The 14,389-nt window shown below is 39.4% G+C and overlaps 1 protein-coding gene across 1 annotated transcript in view; it reads right to left on the minus strand.

Moving 5' to 3' along the window:
- Positions 1-14,389, minus strand: part of COL25A1 (collagen type XXV alpha 1 chain) — a 344,124-nt gene that overhangs the window by 41,928 nt on the left and 287,807 nt on the right. Inside the window, exons 16-17 of the mRNA XM_056855865.1 lie at positions 5,667-5,729; positions 3,320-3,388 (exon numbers count right to left, since the gene is read on the minus strand). Of these exons, the coding sequence (XP_056711843.1) occupies positions 3,320-3,388; positions 5,667-5,729 (132 nt within the window). The remainder of the gene's footprint in view (positions 1-3,319; positions 3,389-5,666; positions 5,730-14,389) is intronic.

Below are 14,389 nucleotides of genomic sequence, written 5' to 3' on the forward strand. Positions count from 1 at the left end.
ACTGTGGCCAGGTCTGCAGGTGGCCTTTTTGGTTTCAGGTGCTGAAATGTATATAAGCCTATGTAACTGTAACTCTGTGTTGGGAAGTTTGGTGGAGAGAAGTGTACGTGACGGTTTGACTTTTATCTGTGCACTGTAAATTAAACAACACTGTTTTCTATAAAGCAAGGAGTTCTGATGGTGTGTCCTGGATAACTGCTAATCCGCCTGCTTCCACATCAATTATACCCTGGCTGAGGTCCCCAAAGCCCACTCTCCCCAGGCTCCATCCTCCAAATGTCCAGGAACTGCTCAACCTGGAGTTGGCAACCCTATTTATAAGGGATAGCATCAGCAATACCAATGCCAGTCCACTGAATGAGAGCCAAAACAGTTGATAGGTTTAACACTCCAAACCCCAGACAAGTATGGAACTCCTGTACAAATCTCCAGACAGCTGCGGTGCTAGGCTTCTGATTGAAAACAGTGCTTTTCAGGGTTCTGCGGTGGTAAAGCACACTGATGGAAATTTAGCAGCCTCTGAAGCATTTCATGAGGAAACTGAGATCTAAATACAGAATAGGACTTGCCATTATGTTCAAATTCTTTTGCATAAGGAAAGAAAAACCAAAGAATTCTGAGCCTGAGTAGTATGTCTACTTCAGTTCTACTAGCTGTATTCAGTTCAGTAATTTTGGCCTAAGGTAGCACATTTGATCATTTAAGGCCATTCCTGCTGAGCAATGAACTGAAATAACAATACTGATAGTGATGGAAGTGATAAAGGCGAGGTTGGTGAAAGTCAGACAGGAATTGTGAGGAGAAATAATTATATTCTGCTTTTTCTGAAAATGAAAGAAAATGTATTTTACACTGTATTGTGGCTGGATGGCGACGGCCTTATTAAAGAAAGTTCATGTGACTGAAGGGAAAGAGACAAAGCATCTGGGACTGCAGATATCCACTTGGATCTGCTGGGGGAAGAGACAGGTCATAATGTGGTCTGAGGGCCATTCCCAAATGAGGGAAGGGGGAAGAAATAAGGCAAGCATGTGGGGGAAGAGTTAATAGCCTTCCTTATCATCATAAGAACGTAAGTAGAGCCATGCTGGATCAGACCAAAGGCCCATCAAGTCCAGCACTCTGTTCATACAGTTGCCAACCAGCTGCCTCTCTAGGAAGTCCACAAGCAGGATGACTGCAACAGCATCCTCCCACCCATTATTCTTTGTTATTAAATCTATTTTATTAAATCAGCAACTGATTTAAAGAGGCATACTGTCTCTGGTACTGGAGGGAGAAGATAGCCATCATGACTAGCAGCCACTGATAGCCCTCTCCTCCATGAATTTGTCCACACGCACCCTTTTAAAGCCTTCTACGTTGGTGGACATCATGTCATCCTGTGGCAGCAAGTTCTACTTTTTAACTATGTACTGTGTGAAGAAGTACTTCCTCGTGTCCCTGAATCTCCCACCATTCAGCTTCAGTGAATGACCCCGGGTTCTAGTACTATGGTCGAGGGAGAAAAGCTCTGAAATATATCAGCATCACACACACACAGGCTGCTTTTCAGGGGCAAATAACACATCCTGAGTAGTTTTCCCTCAAAACAGATGAGCAGGTAGCAAAACAGACTGGTGGCTGATAGAGGAAAGGACATGGGAAAGCAGAAGAAATTGGTAGGAAGAGATGAAAAAGATGGTAGAAAGTGAGAAGAAGAAGAGGTAAAGAAACAGGCAAAAAAGGTGGTGAAACAGGAATTTGCTAGCGAGAAGCACAAGGCCAAGAAAGAGAAGGAGGCATGCAAGAAAGGATGGACGGAAGACAAAGAGCTGGATATGAGGGTGATACATACATGCAAGAGAGAGACAGGAAAGAAAAAACACTGATGTCAAAGAGGGTGAGGGGGATTTTGAGCATTGGAGTCTGCCAGCCCAAAATGTTGACTACAGGTCTTTTGTTTTCATTAAAAACAAGCAGGAAGAAGATTTCAGAGCCTCACAAAAACATAGAGAACAAAGGCAAACCTGAAACAAAGCACAGGAAATTGACATCTCAAGTTAGAGAAAAAAGACAAACTGAAGTTTTAGGTTGCACAATTCTATGGTAAATTATTTGCTGTATGATAAAAAGCCTTTTTGCCTAAAAGACGGCTCTGTTTAATGTTACTATTCATATTCTCACCATGACATATTAAACCAATAAAACCAAAATTTGCTTACTACTGACCTTCGACCCCTTTGGGCCTCTAGCTCCAGATTCGCCTGACTTCCCCTGCATCATGAAAAGGCATACAAAATGGATAGAAGAAACGAGGACAGAGACAGGAAAGAGATGAGTAAAAGGAATTAGTATTGGCTTCCACTTTTTATCTTAAAATGACCACTGGTATAACTCTATATCACAGACATGATGAAGTCACAGAAATACTAAATGATTTAGTATTAACGTGTGCAGGTTACAATAGCATGTTCACTACGGCAGATTGAAAGGAAAGATTGTAAAAGATCTATGGAGGCTCCTGGAAAATCTCTTGAAGAATCTTCCTGTGATAGGCCACTGGGTCCCCACTGCTATGCCCAGGGTTTGCCATTTGATATGCCATTGCAAATGCTATGCTCACAGCAATTGCCACTAGGTGACGAATGTCCACACTTGAGTGGATCTCCATGGGCAGGGAAGCCAATATGCACAGGCAATTTAAGTGGCCGCCATGAATTCAGCCATATGCTCATCACTCATTTGCATTGGTCCTTGCATTCAGATGAACCCAGGAACTTAATATCACAGAATTCCCACTATTCAAACGTTGGTAATTTGAATTCTCTGTGTGCTTCCAATACAACTATGCAATTAGTGATTATGTGCATGTCTTTGGTATCTGTCAGGCCATTCAGATAAATGACATTCTCCTGTAAATAATAAATAAGCAAAGACTACTGCATTGGAAAATTAATATTCTTATAAGATTAGGAATCAGGGTGAACATGAATTTTCACTAAACTTGAAAAGTTGCAATGACCAGTGCCTTAGAATGCAATCCTGCCTTGACATATCTGTATATGAGCCCTATTGATTTCAATCTGACAATTATGAATAAGAAACTTTGTGCATAATTGTAGGTTTGGATTCTTCAGTTTACATAAAGAGTTCCTGACATGACTGCTATACATTTAATCACTTCTGGAATGCACCATAAATCACACTGGCATTTACTTCTACCAGTTTTTGTTAACCTCACTAGCAGACGTTTTCTCTTACAAAAACAGAAAGCTTCATATGCCAGATACTTTTATTAAAAGCATGCTGCATATTTTCAAAGTTAAACCTGACTAACCTTTGGCCCTGGAACTCCTGGTTCACCTCGTTCACCTTTCCCAGGAGGACCTGCTTCTCCCTTGTCACCCTATCACAAACCACAGCACATACACACACGAAAGTATTAAGGACACCGGTAACTTTTCTTACGGAACCACGCTGTTTTATACAAGTTAAAGAAAATCAAGCATCACAGCATATTTCAGCTTGACAAATGATAAGCATAACAAAATGGCAATTTCCCCCCTCAGTAAATATACAAGTGAAGCATTGCATCTTCCATTTCATTTGTCAATATTGCATCACTGAGAATTCAATAACAATACTAAATATAGAACAAGGGGGAGAAAGATGAAGCTACTCATGTTGACAATGTCATAATCATGGTTTCATAATGTTTGTTTCTGAGTTTTGATAATTTATCAGAGACTGGATTTTCATCCTACTTTCAAGGTATGCAGCTCACTAAACTAATCTAACCAGTGGGAATGATTTTACTGTCTGACACACTGAAATTGAACTGCAACAGTTAAAAATATAAGTAAGAGGCAGAAAATACTGAATTCAGTACTGAAGGGAGATTATTCCCCAATTTTCTAAACAAAATTTGAGATCAGTAAGCCAATCTGGAAATTTAAATGCCTCCAACCTCCCTCAATAAAAGAAAAAAAAAGGAAAATAATACCCAGGGACACCATTATTAAGTGCATGGCCAGCAGAAATAAAGATATTAACTAAATAAATGTAAAAACCTGAGAAAAATCTTGTAGCATTGGGAGGGGAGCGATACAACATATTATAGCTTCTCAGAGGTATAGTTCTTTCAGTAGCCTGCAGTTAGGAAAAGTTCCTATACTGGTTGCTATGGATGATTAGTAAACAAACAAACAAAGGGTCTGGCAGGTTCTGAAAATTATCCAGTGGGAGAGAAATACCACCTTCTAAGGGGACAGAAAGCTCTCTTTGTTGTTTCTCTGCTAAGAGATATGGAATAATTTCCATTAAAAAGACACTTTTGAACTTCTGTGACCTGTTGTACCAAGCTCATGCTGGCAAAAGGTGCTGATACCATGGACAAGACCTAGACATCCATAGGTCAGGATCTAGCAGCAGCCTCTCGCTATGACCCTGCTCCTTCAATGGGAGCACAACCACCGCAATCCTCAGGTCATTGATCAGACTGAACTTTAGTTACTGGCCCCTATCTACTCCCTTAAATTCTTCAGGTACATTAGACTTAAATACCATTTACTAAGAGAGTTCACATCATTCACTGAATAGACAGAGAGACAGAAAGGTGTTAAGTAGACCATAGTAACATTAGTAGTTTCTGCTGGTGGTAAATAATCAGATGACTTGCTTTCCATTATCAGATACAGGCTGAGCAAAAGTGGCATATGCTGGGAACCAAACTGAAGAGAAATGTTCTACAACCCAGCACAGTGATAATGTAAATTAATTTCACATGCAAAATCAGAGAAGTTCAAATATAATTCTAGGTTTCCATAGTTTTTAAGCACCCTGACATTTTAAAATTATGTTTCTATTTTCATTCAGCTGAAGGTTTGCTATCACTTCTAAGTTACTTGAATGGTTGGATGGATGTTTTTTGGTCTCGGTTAGGGTTGTACAAAAAAAAAAAACTTTCAGTAAATTTCAGGTTCAGGTTTTTTTGGCATGATTATTTTGGTAAACCCAAAATAAGCCGAATACCCATACTGGTAAATATGGGTATTCAGTTTATTTTCGGGTTTCCTGAAAAATCCGGGCCCATTATAGTCATTGGGGATTTTTTCGAAGCTCCTGGGAAACAAAGCCTTTACTCAGGGCAACCTTCTTTTGGAAAGCAGGTTTTCATGGGGAAGGGGTGGTGATATCGGAGCTGACTGAAGTCATGACCACGGGGGCTGTCTGAAGGAGATTGCTCTTCCACGTGGATGAAGTAATCGCCTTCGGAAGCCTGGTGGGGTGGCTGTTGAAGCCGGCTCTTTTAGTTGAAGGGTATATTCCTCTAGATGGGACTGGGTGAGCCCCGTTTTTTAACCTCAAAAGCAACAAAACCAGTCAAAAAAGAAAGAAAAAGGGGAGAAAGCACAGAACCATGGCTCTTAGCAAAGGCGAACAGCTGAACCCCAAAAGCCAAATATCTATTCAGCTTTTCCAGAAATTGCCTATTTCGCTTTATCCCCAGGTTTTTGCATTCGGTAAAGCCTAAACCCTAAATTTACTGAAATGGCTAATTGCGGGTTTATTTTTGGTTTGGGTTTATTGATATGCACAACCCTAGTCTCAGTTAAAAATTACGTTTTGAACTAATCTGATACAAAGTAACCTACACACAGTAAGAGGAAACATGTAATACATACCTTTGTCCCAGGCAACCCCGGTAATCCAGGTTCTCCCTGTGGGCCTATGAAACCTGGCTCACCCTTTGAAAAATGAACACATTCCATCTTTATTAATTGAACTTTGCACAATTACAGTAAAATAAGTTTACTTCTAATGATATGTTCCCCAGTCACCCTAGCCATGACCTAACAGTTATAGACAGATACAATTAATCAAATTTGATTCCCATCAGCACAGAGTTCTCTGAGAAAAGGCTCATTGAGTTTAAGAAAAGCAAATGAACTGGAAGCGTTCACATATAGTTTTTCATAGAATTAATGCTTGTTATGCTTCCTGGATCATGTTACAGTTTATGAAACAGAGATCCACCAAGGGAAGACTAACATAACATTTTCGATGGAGAACAGGAGTTATGTGGCTCTAGCCATATTCATCCATAAATTACAAAATATTCAACCTTTGTGCCTTTTTAATGTACAAATTTTGTTTTGGGGTAAAAAATTGATGTGACAGAATCTGAGATGCAAACAAAATAAAGCAACAGTATTATAATCTTGCAACACAAATGCTGAGTTCAACAGAAGTTACTCCCCACAGTAAGGGGCCTGAGTTAAATAAAAAGAAATATTCAAATATAACTGCCACAAAGTCATCCAAAGAAAAAAAAACGGAGCCTCTTCTTCCTCTGAAGAAGGCACACAATTCCTTTTGCTGTTATTGAAGACCCTCCTTTCAGGGAGAAGGCTGCCTTTGGGTGGTTCCATGCTACAGCCTTTTTGCATGACTTTTACACATTCATTAAAATGCAGAAATATAACCGAGGATTTATAAATTGATGAACCACCCTGATCCACATCAGGATAACTAATTTGGCTTAGGTCATGAAAAAGAAAACATCCAAAGTGATCTTTCCTTCCAGCAACAAGTTATAGGTTTTGTTTATTAAATTACATGGCTGGGTTTGTTTGTTTCTTTGTCACTTTCTCAGAGCTGTGAACTATTTGTGAGAAGTCTTGCACATTCCTCTAAAAATGCAAATGTGACATCTTACCTACACTGACCACCCAGGACAATTTCCCTGTCAAATACACTATTTCATAACCAAACCAAAAACATGTAAAGTAACACCTCTACCATCTGCTAGGTAAGAATCAAGCCAAAGTCTGGTTCACAAATGTACGTTGATCACTCAATGGCTGCATCATTAAACGGGGCCCTGTATTTGTAAAATCAAACACTGCAGATAGAACTGTCACAATCAACTCAAACACAATGCTTTCTAATGGAATCAATTTACACATTCATCTGTAAGACAATATGCACTGGGTAATTCACTTTACAGAATATGGGTGTAAAGCAACCCTTGCACTGGCTTGCTTACCATGTACACTGAAAAGACAAAAGAAGATTTTCTTGGGGCTGTGGCCGGCGAAAAGAAAAAGAAACAAGTGGCATTGGAGACAAAGGTTAGAATAGTCTTTGGAAACTGTCCCCAAAGTGGTCTTGAATTAGAAGAGGAATGTAAATAAGTGAATGCAGAAAAAAGTCTGACAGGGAACTGCATGGCAAAGACCAGCAGGGCTGCAAACTCTGGGTTGGGAAATTGCTGGAGATTTAGGGGTGGAACCTGGGGGAGGTTGGGGAAGTAATGGACCTGAGTGGGGTATAATACTATAGAGGCCACCCTCCAAAGCAGCTGTTTTCTCCAAGGAAATTGATATCTAACTACTGGAGATCCATTTTAATTACTGAAGACCTTCAGTCTACATCTGGAGGATGGCAACTTTAGTTCCATTCCACATCCACAGTGAGATGTAGAATGGAAGAAAGGTGGAACATACCAGATTGAATCTATTGAGATATTCAAGTTAATGAACATTTCTTCTGGGCACCTTCTTTGTATTGCAAATGTGTAACAATGAGATGCAAAGTCTTAAATCTTCTTAATCGGAGACAGTTTTGAAGCCCCCAACAAGCTGCAACACCAGTTCCTCCTGACTTTGTGCAGTACATGTGTCTTATACTGTCTTGGATGACCCTGAGCAGCTTTTTGGTTGAATACATAGTAAGAACCAGTCACTAAAAGTTGCATGTATGGTGCATACTAAATGCAAAGTCTAAATTAATTGTGTAGTAAACCACCAATTGCAGAAAAGGTCTTAGAAACAGTAATGAAATTATACCTCTTATTTAAATACAATACTTCAACTTGTTCTAACAGGAATTGATTCTGTTGATGTTTAGTCTTGTGGTAAACCAATGATTACTGTATTTTTTTTGAAAAATACTACATTTGGGCTTCAAAATAATGGAACATGACAAAGACATCCTGCATCACACTTACATACTCATTGACACTAATATGAAGAGAGACAGATGCAGCTAACACATGCTTAATTATATAGTGAAGAGAAGGGAAGTGTTAGCTTGCCCTCTACACCGCATTACAACTAAGTTATGCTAGTGTGAAAAACAGTTCCATTTGATGAAGTCAAAGACATTTCCTGAATACCTTGAAACAGAAAATAGTTTTTGCATATATTAGAATACTGGGTAGGCATAACACAGAAAAAAAGAAGAGAAATTGCAAAGGACAGTGAAGAACAAAAGGAGAAAACGGGAAGAAATAAACGGTGAAGAAAACATTTTTATATCACTATCATAACACAGGTTATAACAAATAAAATAATGATATAATAAAAATAAATTATATATACACACACATACATACAGTTCTAAAATGGTTTTGACATCTGCATGCTTAACTTCTTGTAATGTAGATGTGTTAACATACACCACTGAGAATAACTACAAGCATTTTACTTTGGATGGAGGTGTCCCCTTGTACAGGGGGGAAATCTCACTTTCTCCTTCTGCCACTATTTCCTCTTTCTCTTCCCTGGTGGACCCCATAGGCTGCTTCCTTCTCTTCTTCCCACCCCCCAGCCAATCTACTTTTATCTGCCCTCCATCTTCAGCTTTCCCTCCTCTTGGCACCCTCTCCCTAGGTAAAGTCTGGCCAAGTTGTGTAGTGGCCACCACTGGGGCTCAACCCAGCCCAATTACATGGTGACTGCTGCTGGAGCTGTGTTGCACCCGGCCCTGTTGTGCAGTAGCTGCCACCAGAGCCAGGTCAGACCTGGCCCAGCTGTGTAGTAGCTGCCCGATAGGAAATAATACTTCTTTCAAATCTCCTCAGATCCTCTAAAAGCGATTGTCTATTTCCAGCCCTATTTTCTCTGTCTGTTCACACACGTATACACAATTTATAACTACCACAGTGCTAAATTATGTGGATTGTAATCTGATTCAGCAGAATACTTCCTATCACATTTGCTAGCATTTGGAAAGAGTCACCATTTTTGGCTGCTGCTGCAATGATTTGTGCTACCTGTGGTAGATGCTTGAACATGATGCTATCTTGATATATAAAATGTTAGTATTCCCTGAACAGTGACTAGGAGAGAAGTGATGTTTTTTGGGAAAACATCCACAAATGGTAGAAGGATGGCTTTAGAAGCCCACAAGGCTGTACCTCCAGTTCTCGCTAACTCTTGCTAGAAATTCCCAACTCTTTTTGCCACTGTTACATTTTCTTCGATTTTTGCATCTTTTCTGACCTTTCCCTCAGCTGCCACAGTGCCACTTTCTCCAAATTCTGATGGGTATCATTCCAAAAGTGGAGATCAATTCCCGGTGAGCAAGAGACTTTCTCTTATCATTAGCTCCTATTGATGAAACATCAACCAAGTATTCTGGATTAGCCAGCTACCAAGATAACAAAAAGGATTGTCTTATTGTATCTGAATCAGCAAACTGGGACCTTTCCCAATAGTCTTGTAACCTAATAAACAGCTTAATTTTAAAAGAGCAAAATATCTGGCATTTTGCTGAAGCGATAATCTGCTCTGTCAATAAAAACGTCTTCAAAAAAACTTTATTAAATTCACATGAACACTTGATTGCTTGCAAATTTCAGTTGTGCTATATCCTCTCAGCATAATTCACGGAGAAAGCATGTGAACTTTGAAAGCTCTTTCACTTAACGTGCTCGGCATACTCAATAAGAATCCCCCCTTTTCAGCATCGTGTTATCAACTACTCCATTGAGATAGCAGAAGGAAATGGGATTCTATCCAGATTAGTGTTGTTAATGATGTGTGAAACAAAGTAAACAAATCGCTCCATTTCAGAGAGGCATACTGATGGCTCTGCAATGCAGAGGGAAGGGAAAGATGTCCCCATTCTGTTTTGATCTTGATTCCAAAGGATGACAAAACCATAGGGAATTTATTAGGAGAACATGAAGAATATTACAATGTGATGTTTTGTTCAAGTGGATCAAGGGAGGGGGGACGGGGGATGATAAAGACACCATGAAGACAATCTCCAGGTAGTTTACTTATTAAGTCTTGATAGCATTCTTTCCTCTTCTCTCTGATAAGCACAAGGTATATGTTGCCTCTGGCCACATCTTCCTTCTGCAAAAAGCCAATACAGGCATATCTCGGAGATATTGCGGGTTTAGTTCCAGACCACCGCAATAAAGCGAGTTACCCAAATTTTTGGTTTCCCAGTGCATATAAAAGTTATGTTTACACTATATTGTAGTCTATTAAGTGTGCAACAGCATTATGTCTAAAAAACCCCAATGTACATACCTTATTTTAAAAATACTTTATTGCTAAAAATGTGACTCAAAGATATGAAGTGACCACATGCTGTTGGAAAAATGGCAAACATTCAGGTGTGAGCTGAAGCCTAGAAAAAGAAAATGAAATTCTAAAAGTGAAGGATCAGCTGTTATTTTCTGAAGAACTGGCATTTCTTCACAGGATCGTTAAAATGTGATTTGCCTGCTTCTATTTTAGCTGTTGTTCTTACTTATTTAGGGTTGCTTCACATGTGTTTAATATGCTGCGATGACACTTTTTCTTGCTGTGATGCCCTCTACCATGCAAAAAATTCCATGCACAAAGAATATTTTGCCACAGTGCTCACCACACTGATGAAAGCTTGAGAGCACCTTATTAAATTTACAATTTGTGGGTAATTTTGGTGCAGACGTTTGGTGGCCTGAAAATTGTAAAACATAGGAAAGAACTGGCACTGCCTGCTCACCCTTGAACCAATATCTTAGAACCCAAATACATGTTAAGTGTGGCACAAGTTGGATCACAGGTGCCTAACTCAGTTCTCAGTCACATGTTCTGGTGGGGAATAACCTTTAAGAACCTCTCAGTTGCTTCGCAAGGCTCCAGATGCTGCAAGATGGGGAGGACGGGCTTCAGTCTTCTCTTCCCCACCATTTTTGCCAGTGGGGATGGTCAGAGGGGGCTCGTTTGGGGACCAGAAGAAGGTGCAAACAGGTCCTTCCAATGCTCATTTTCACTGGCAAAAACGGCATAAAAGGGAAGCCTGAATCCTCTCCTTCCTCCTTACAGTTAGGGTTGCCAGCTCTAGGTTGGGAAATACCTGTAGATTTTTGGGGTGGAGCCTGAGGAGGGCAGGGTTTGGGGAAGGGAGGGACTTCAATGCCCTAGAGTCCAATTGCCAAAGCGGCCATTTTCTCCTGATGAACTGATCTCTATCAGCTGGAGATCAGTTGTAATAGTGGGAGATCTCCAGCTACTACCTGAAGGTTAGCAACCCTACTTACAGTGTTAATAGCCATGAGGAGCGATGGAGGTTTTTTAAAGGTTAGTCCCCACATGAACTTGTGACTGATGACTCATGGCACTTGTAACATGCATTTTGGTCCTAACTAAAAACTATGAAAAAGAAAAATACTTCTTCTCTGACAAGGTCTGTGGCTGAATTACAATTAAGGATACCAACCATAAGAAGAGACATGCTGGATCAGACCAATGGTCCATCTAGTCCAACATTCTGTCCCACACAGTGGCCAACCAGTTCCTCTGTGGGTCCAACAACAGACATAGAGGCTGAAGCCTTCCTCCGATGTTGCCTCCTGGCACTGGTATTCAGAGGCTCACTGCCTCTGAACATGGAGGTTTCGTCACTATGACTAGTATCCACTGATAGATCTATCCTCCATGGATCTGTCTAAACCCTATTTGGCGTGACTTTAGTAAAATAAAGTATGTCATTTAACTGAATCATGGACACAATTTTTAAAGTAATTCCATTATACCAGGATATAAGTTGCTTTCCATCACAATTCATCGTCTGCATGATCAAGCTGAAAGCAGTTCCATGTTTGTTTCACTAATGAGCCCACAAGACAGGTTTTTAAAATATTTGATAGCAGACCATTTTCAATGCATTAGTGTGCAAAGATTACTGCACAAGTGCTTATTTAAAGACAAATTAGGATTTAAGTCACTGTGACACTTTCATTTGAGAACTACATTAAAATTTCTTTCTTTCTTTCTTTCTTTCTTTCTTTCTTTCTTTCTTTCTTTCTTTCTTTCTTTCTTTCTTTCTTTCTTTCTTTCTTTCTTTCTTAAAAGCAGTCAAAATTTGCAGTGTATGAAACTAATTAAACGGTTCAATTTTTAGTTTGCCTAAAAATCTGTTTTACTTTTAGGGCCAAACCAGACAAAAATAAGACAAATATTTGCAACTAGGTTTAAACTTGAAGGCTACTTTAAACAAACAAGCATTTCCATGACACCTCAACAATGGAATCTAATATATCCTGGCTTTCTGATTATATTGTTAATTGGGTTCCTGGACTGCTTTGCTTTAAACAAAATATCATTCAGTCAACGAAGAAGATTAAAAGAAACTGGATAATAATTTGCCCCTAAAGGATTGAATTTTCAGCCATTAATAAGTTTCTTATTAATTATTAACAAAACAATGGCCCACAGACTGGAAACAATCTATTTACATTCCAATTCCCAAGAAAGGAGACATCAAAGATTGCAGCAACTATCGGACCATCGCATTAATTTCTCATGCAAGTAAAGTGATGCTCAAAATCTTACAGCAAAGGCTGTTACCATAGATGGAACGAGAAATGCCTGATGTTCAAGCTGGTTTCAGAAAAGGAAGAGGCACTAGAGATCATATTGCTAATATACGCTGGTTACTGGAGCATACGAGAGAATTTAAAAAGAAAATCAGCTTGTGTTTCATAGATTACAGCAAAGCTTTTGACTGTGTGGATCATGAAAAGCTATGGCTGGTTTTAAAGGAAATTGGTGTGCCACTACATCTGATCGTTTTAATGCGCAACCTGTACTCTGGACAAGAGGCCACAGTTAGAACAGAATATGGAGAAATGGAATGGTTTCCAATTGGCAAAGGTGTCAGACAAGGATGTATTTTATCTCCCTATCTCTTCAATCTATATGCAGAACATATAATTAGGAAAGCTGGATTAGATTTAGATGAAGGTGGAGTGAAAATTGGAGGGAGGAACATTAATAATTTGAGATATGCTGATGACACTACATTATTGGCAGAAAATAGTGAAGATTTGAAACGACTACTGCTGAAAGTTAAAAGAGAAAGTGCCAAAGCAGGACTACAGCTGAACATCAAGAAAACACAAGTAATGACTACAGGAGAATTACACAACTTTAAGGTTGACAATGAGGAAATTGAAATTGTTCAAGACTTTCTATTCCTTGGCTCCACCATCAACCAAAAGGGAGACTGCAGCCAAGAAATCAGAAGGAGACTGAGACTGGGAAGAGCAGCCATGAAGGAGCTAGAAAATATTTTGAAGTGTAAGGATGTGTCACTGGCCACCAAGACTAGATTAATTCATGCCATCGTATTCCCTATTACTATGTATGGGTGTGAAAGCTGAACAGTGAAGAAAGCTGATAGGAAGAAAATAGATTCCTTTGAAATGTGGTGTTGGAGGAGAGTGTTACGGATTCCGTGGACTGCCAAAAAAACAAATCAGTGGGTTATAGATCAAATCAAGCCTGAACTGACCCTAGAAGCTAAAATGACTAAACTGAGGCTATCGTATTTTGGTCACGTCATGAGACGACAAGAGTCACTGGAAAAGACAGTCATGCTAGGAAAAGTTGAGGGCAGCAGGAAAAGAGGAAGACCCAACAAGAGATGGATTGACTCAATAAAGGAAGCCACAGCCTTCAATTTGCAAGATCTGAGCAAGGCTGTCAAAGATAGGACATTTTGGAGCACTTTCATTCATAGGGTCGCCATGAGTCGGAAGCGACTTGATGGCACTTAACACACACACAATAGGTTTCTGATATGAGGGTATACTTCACATCCTGTATTAAAGTTATGTTTCTTCCCCCACACCCCATTTCCCCTTTCCCCTTACTAAAATTTAGAGAAAAATTAAGCTAATAAGAATTTACAGAAAACAGTTTCTGGTGGATTGCAAAAATGTGCATGCATCCCAAAGTACACCAAATTAAATGTTCTTGTCACATGCAAATGTTCTGTTTTTATGTCCCAAGAAGCGTCATATCACATATTTGTTTTTGGCTTCAGATAGGTTCACATGCATGTCTAGTGGAACAAGTGCCACATTAGAAAATAAAAATATATACTAAGGATACAGCTAGCATTACCAGTGAATTTTTTTTCAAATGATTAGTAGAACACTCCCACTAAGTATAAATGTGAGCGATGCTCCTTTTTTTTTTTTTTTTAAAAGCCCTCATAATTCTACTTAACTAATAATGGCATATCCACAAATGTACAGTGAGGGAAAAAAGTATTTGATCCCCTGCTAAATTTGCCCGTTTGCCCTCAGACGAAGAAATGCCCAGTCCATAATTTT

The sequence above is a fragment of the Euleptes europaea genome, chromosome 9 (assembly GCF_029931775.1).
Source record: "Euleptes europaea isolate rEulEur1 chromosome 9, rEulEur1.hap1, whole genome shotgun sequence".
NCBI lineage: Eukaryota > Metazoa > Chordata > Lepidosauria > Squamata > Sphaerodactylidae > Euleptes > Euleptes europaea.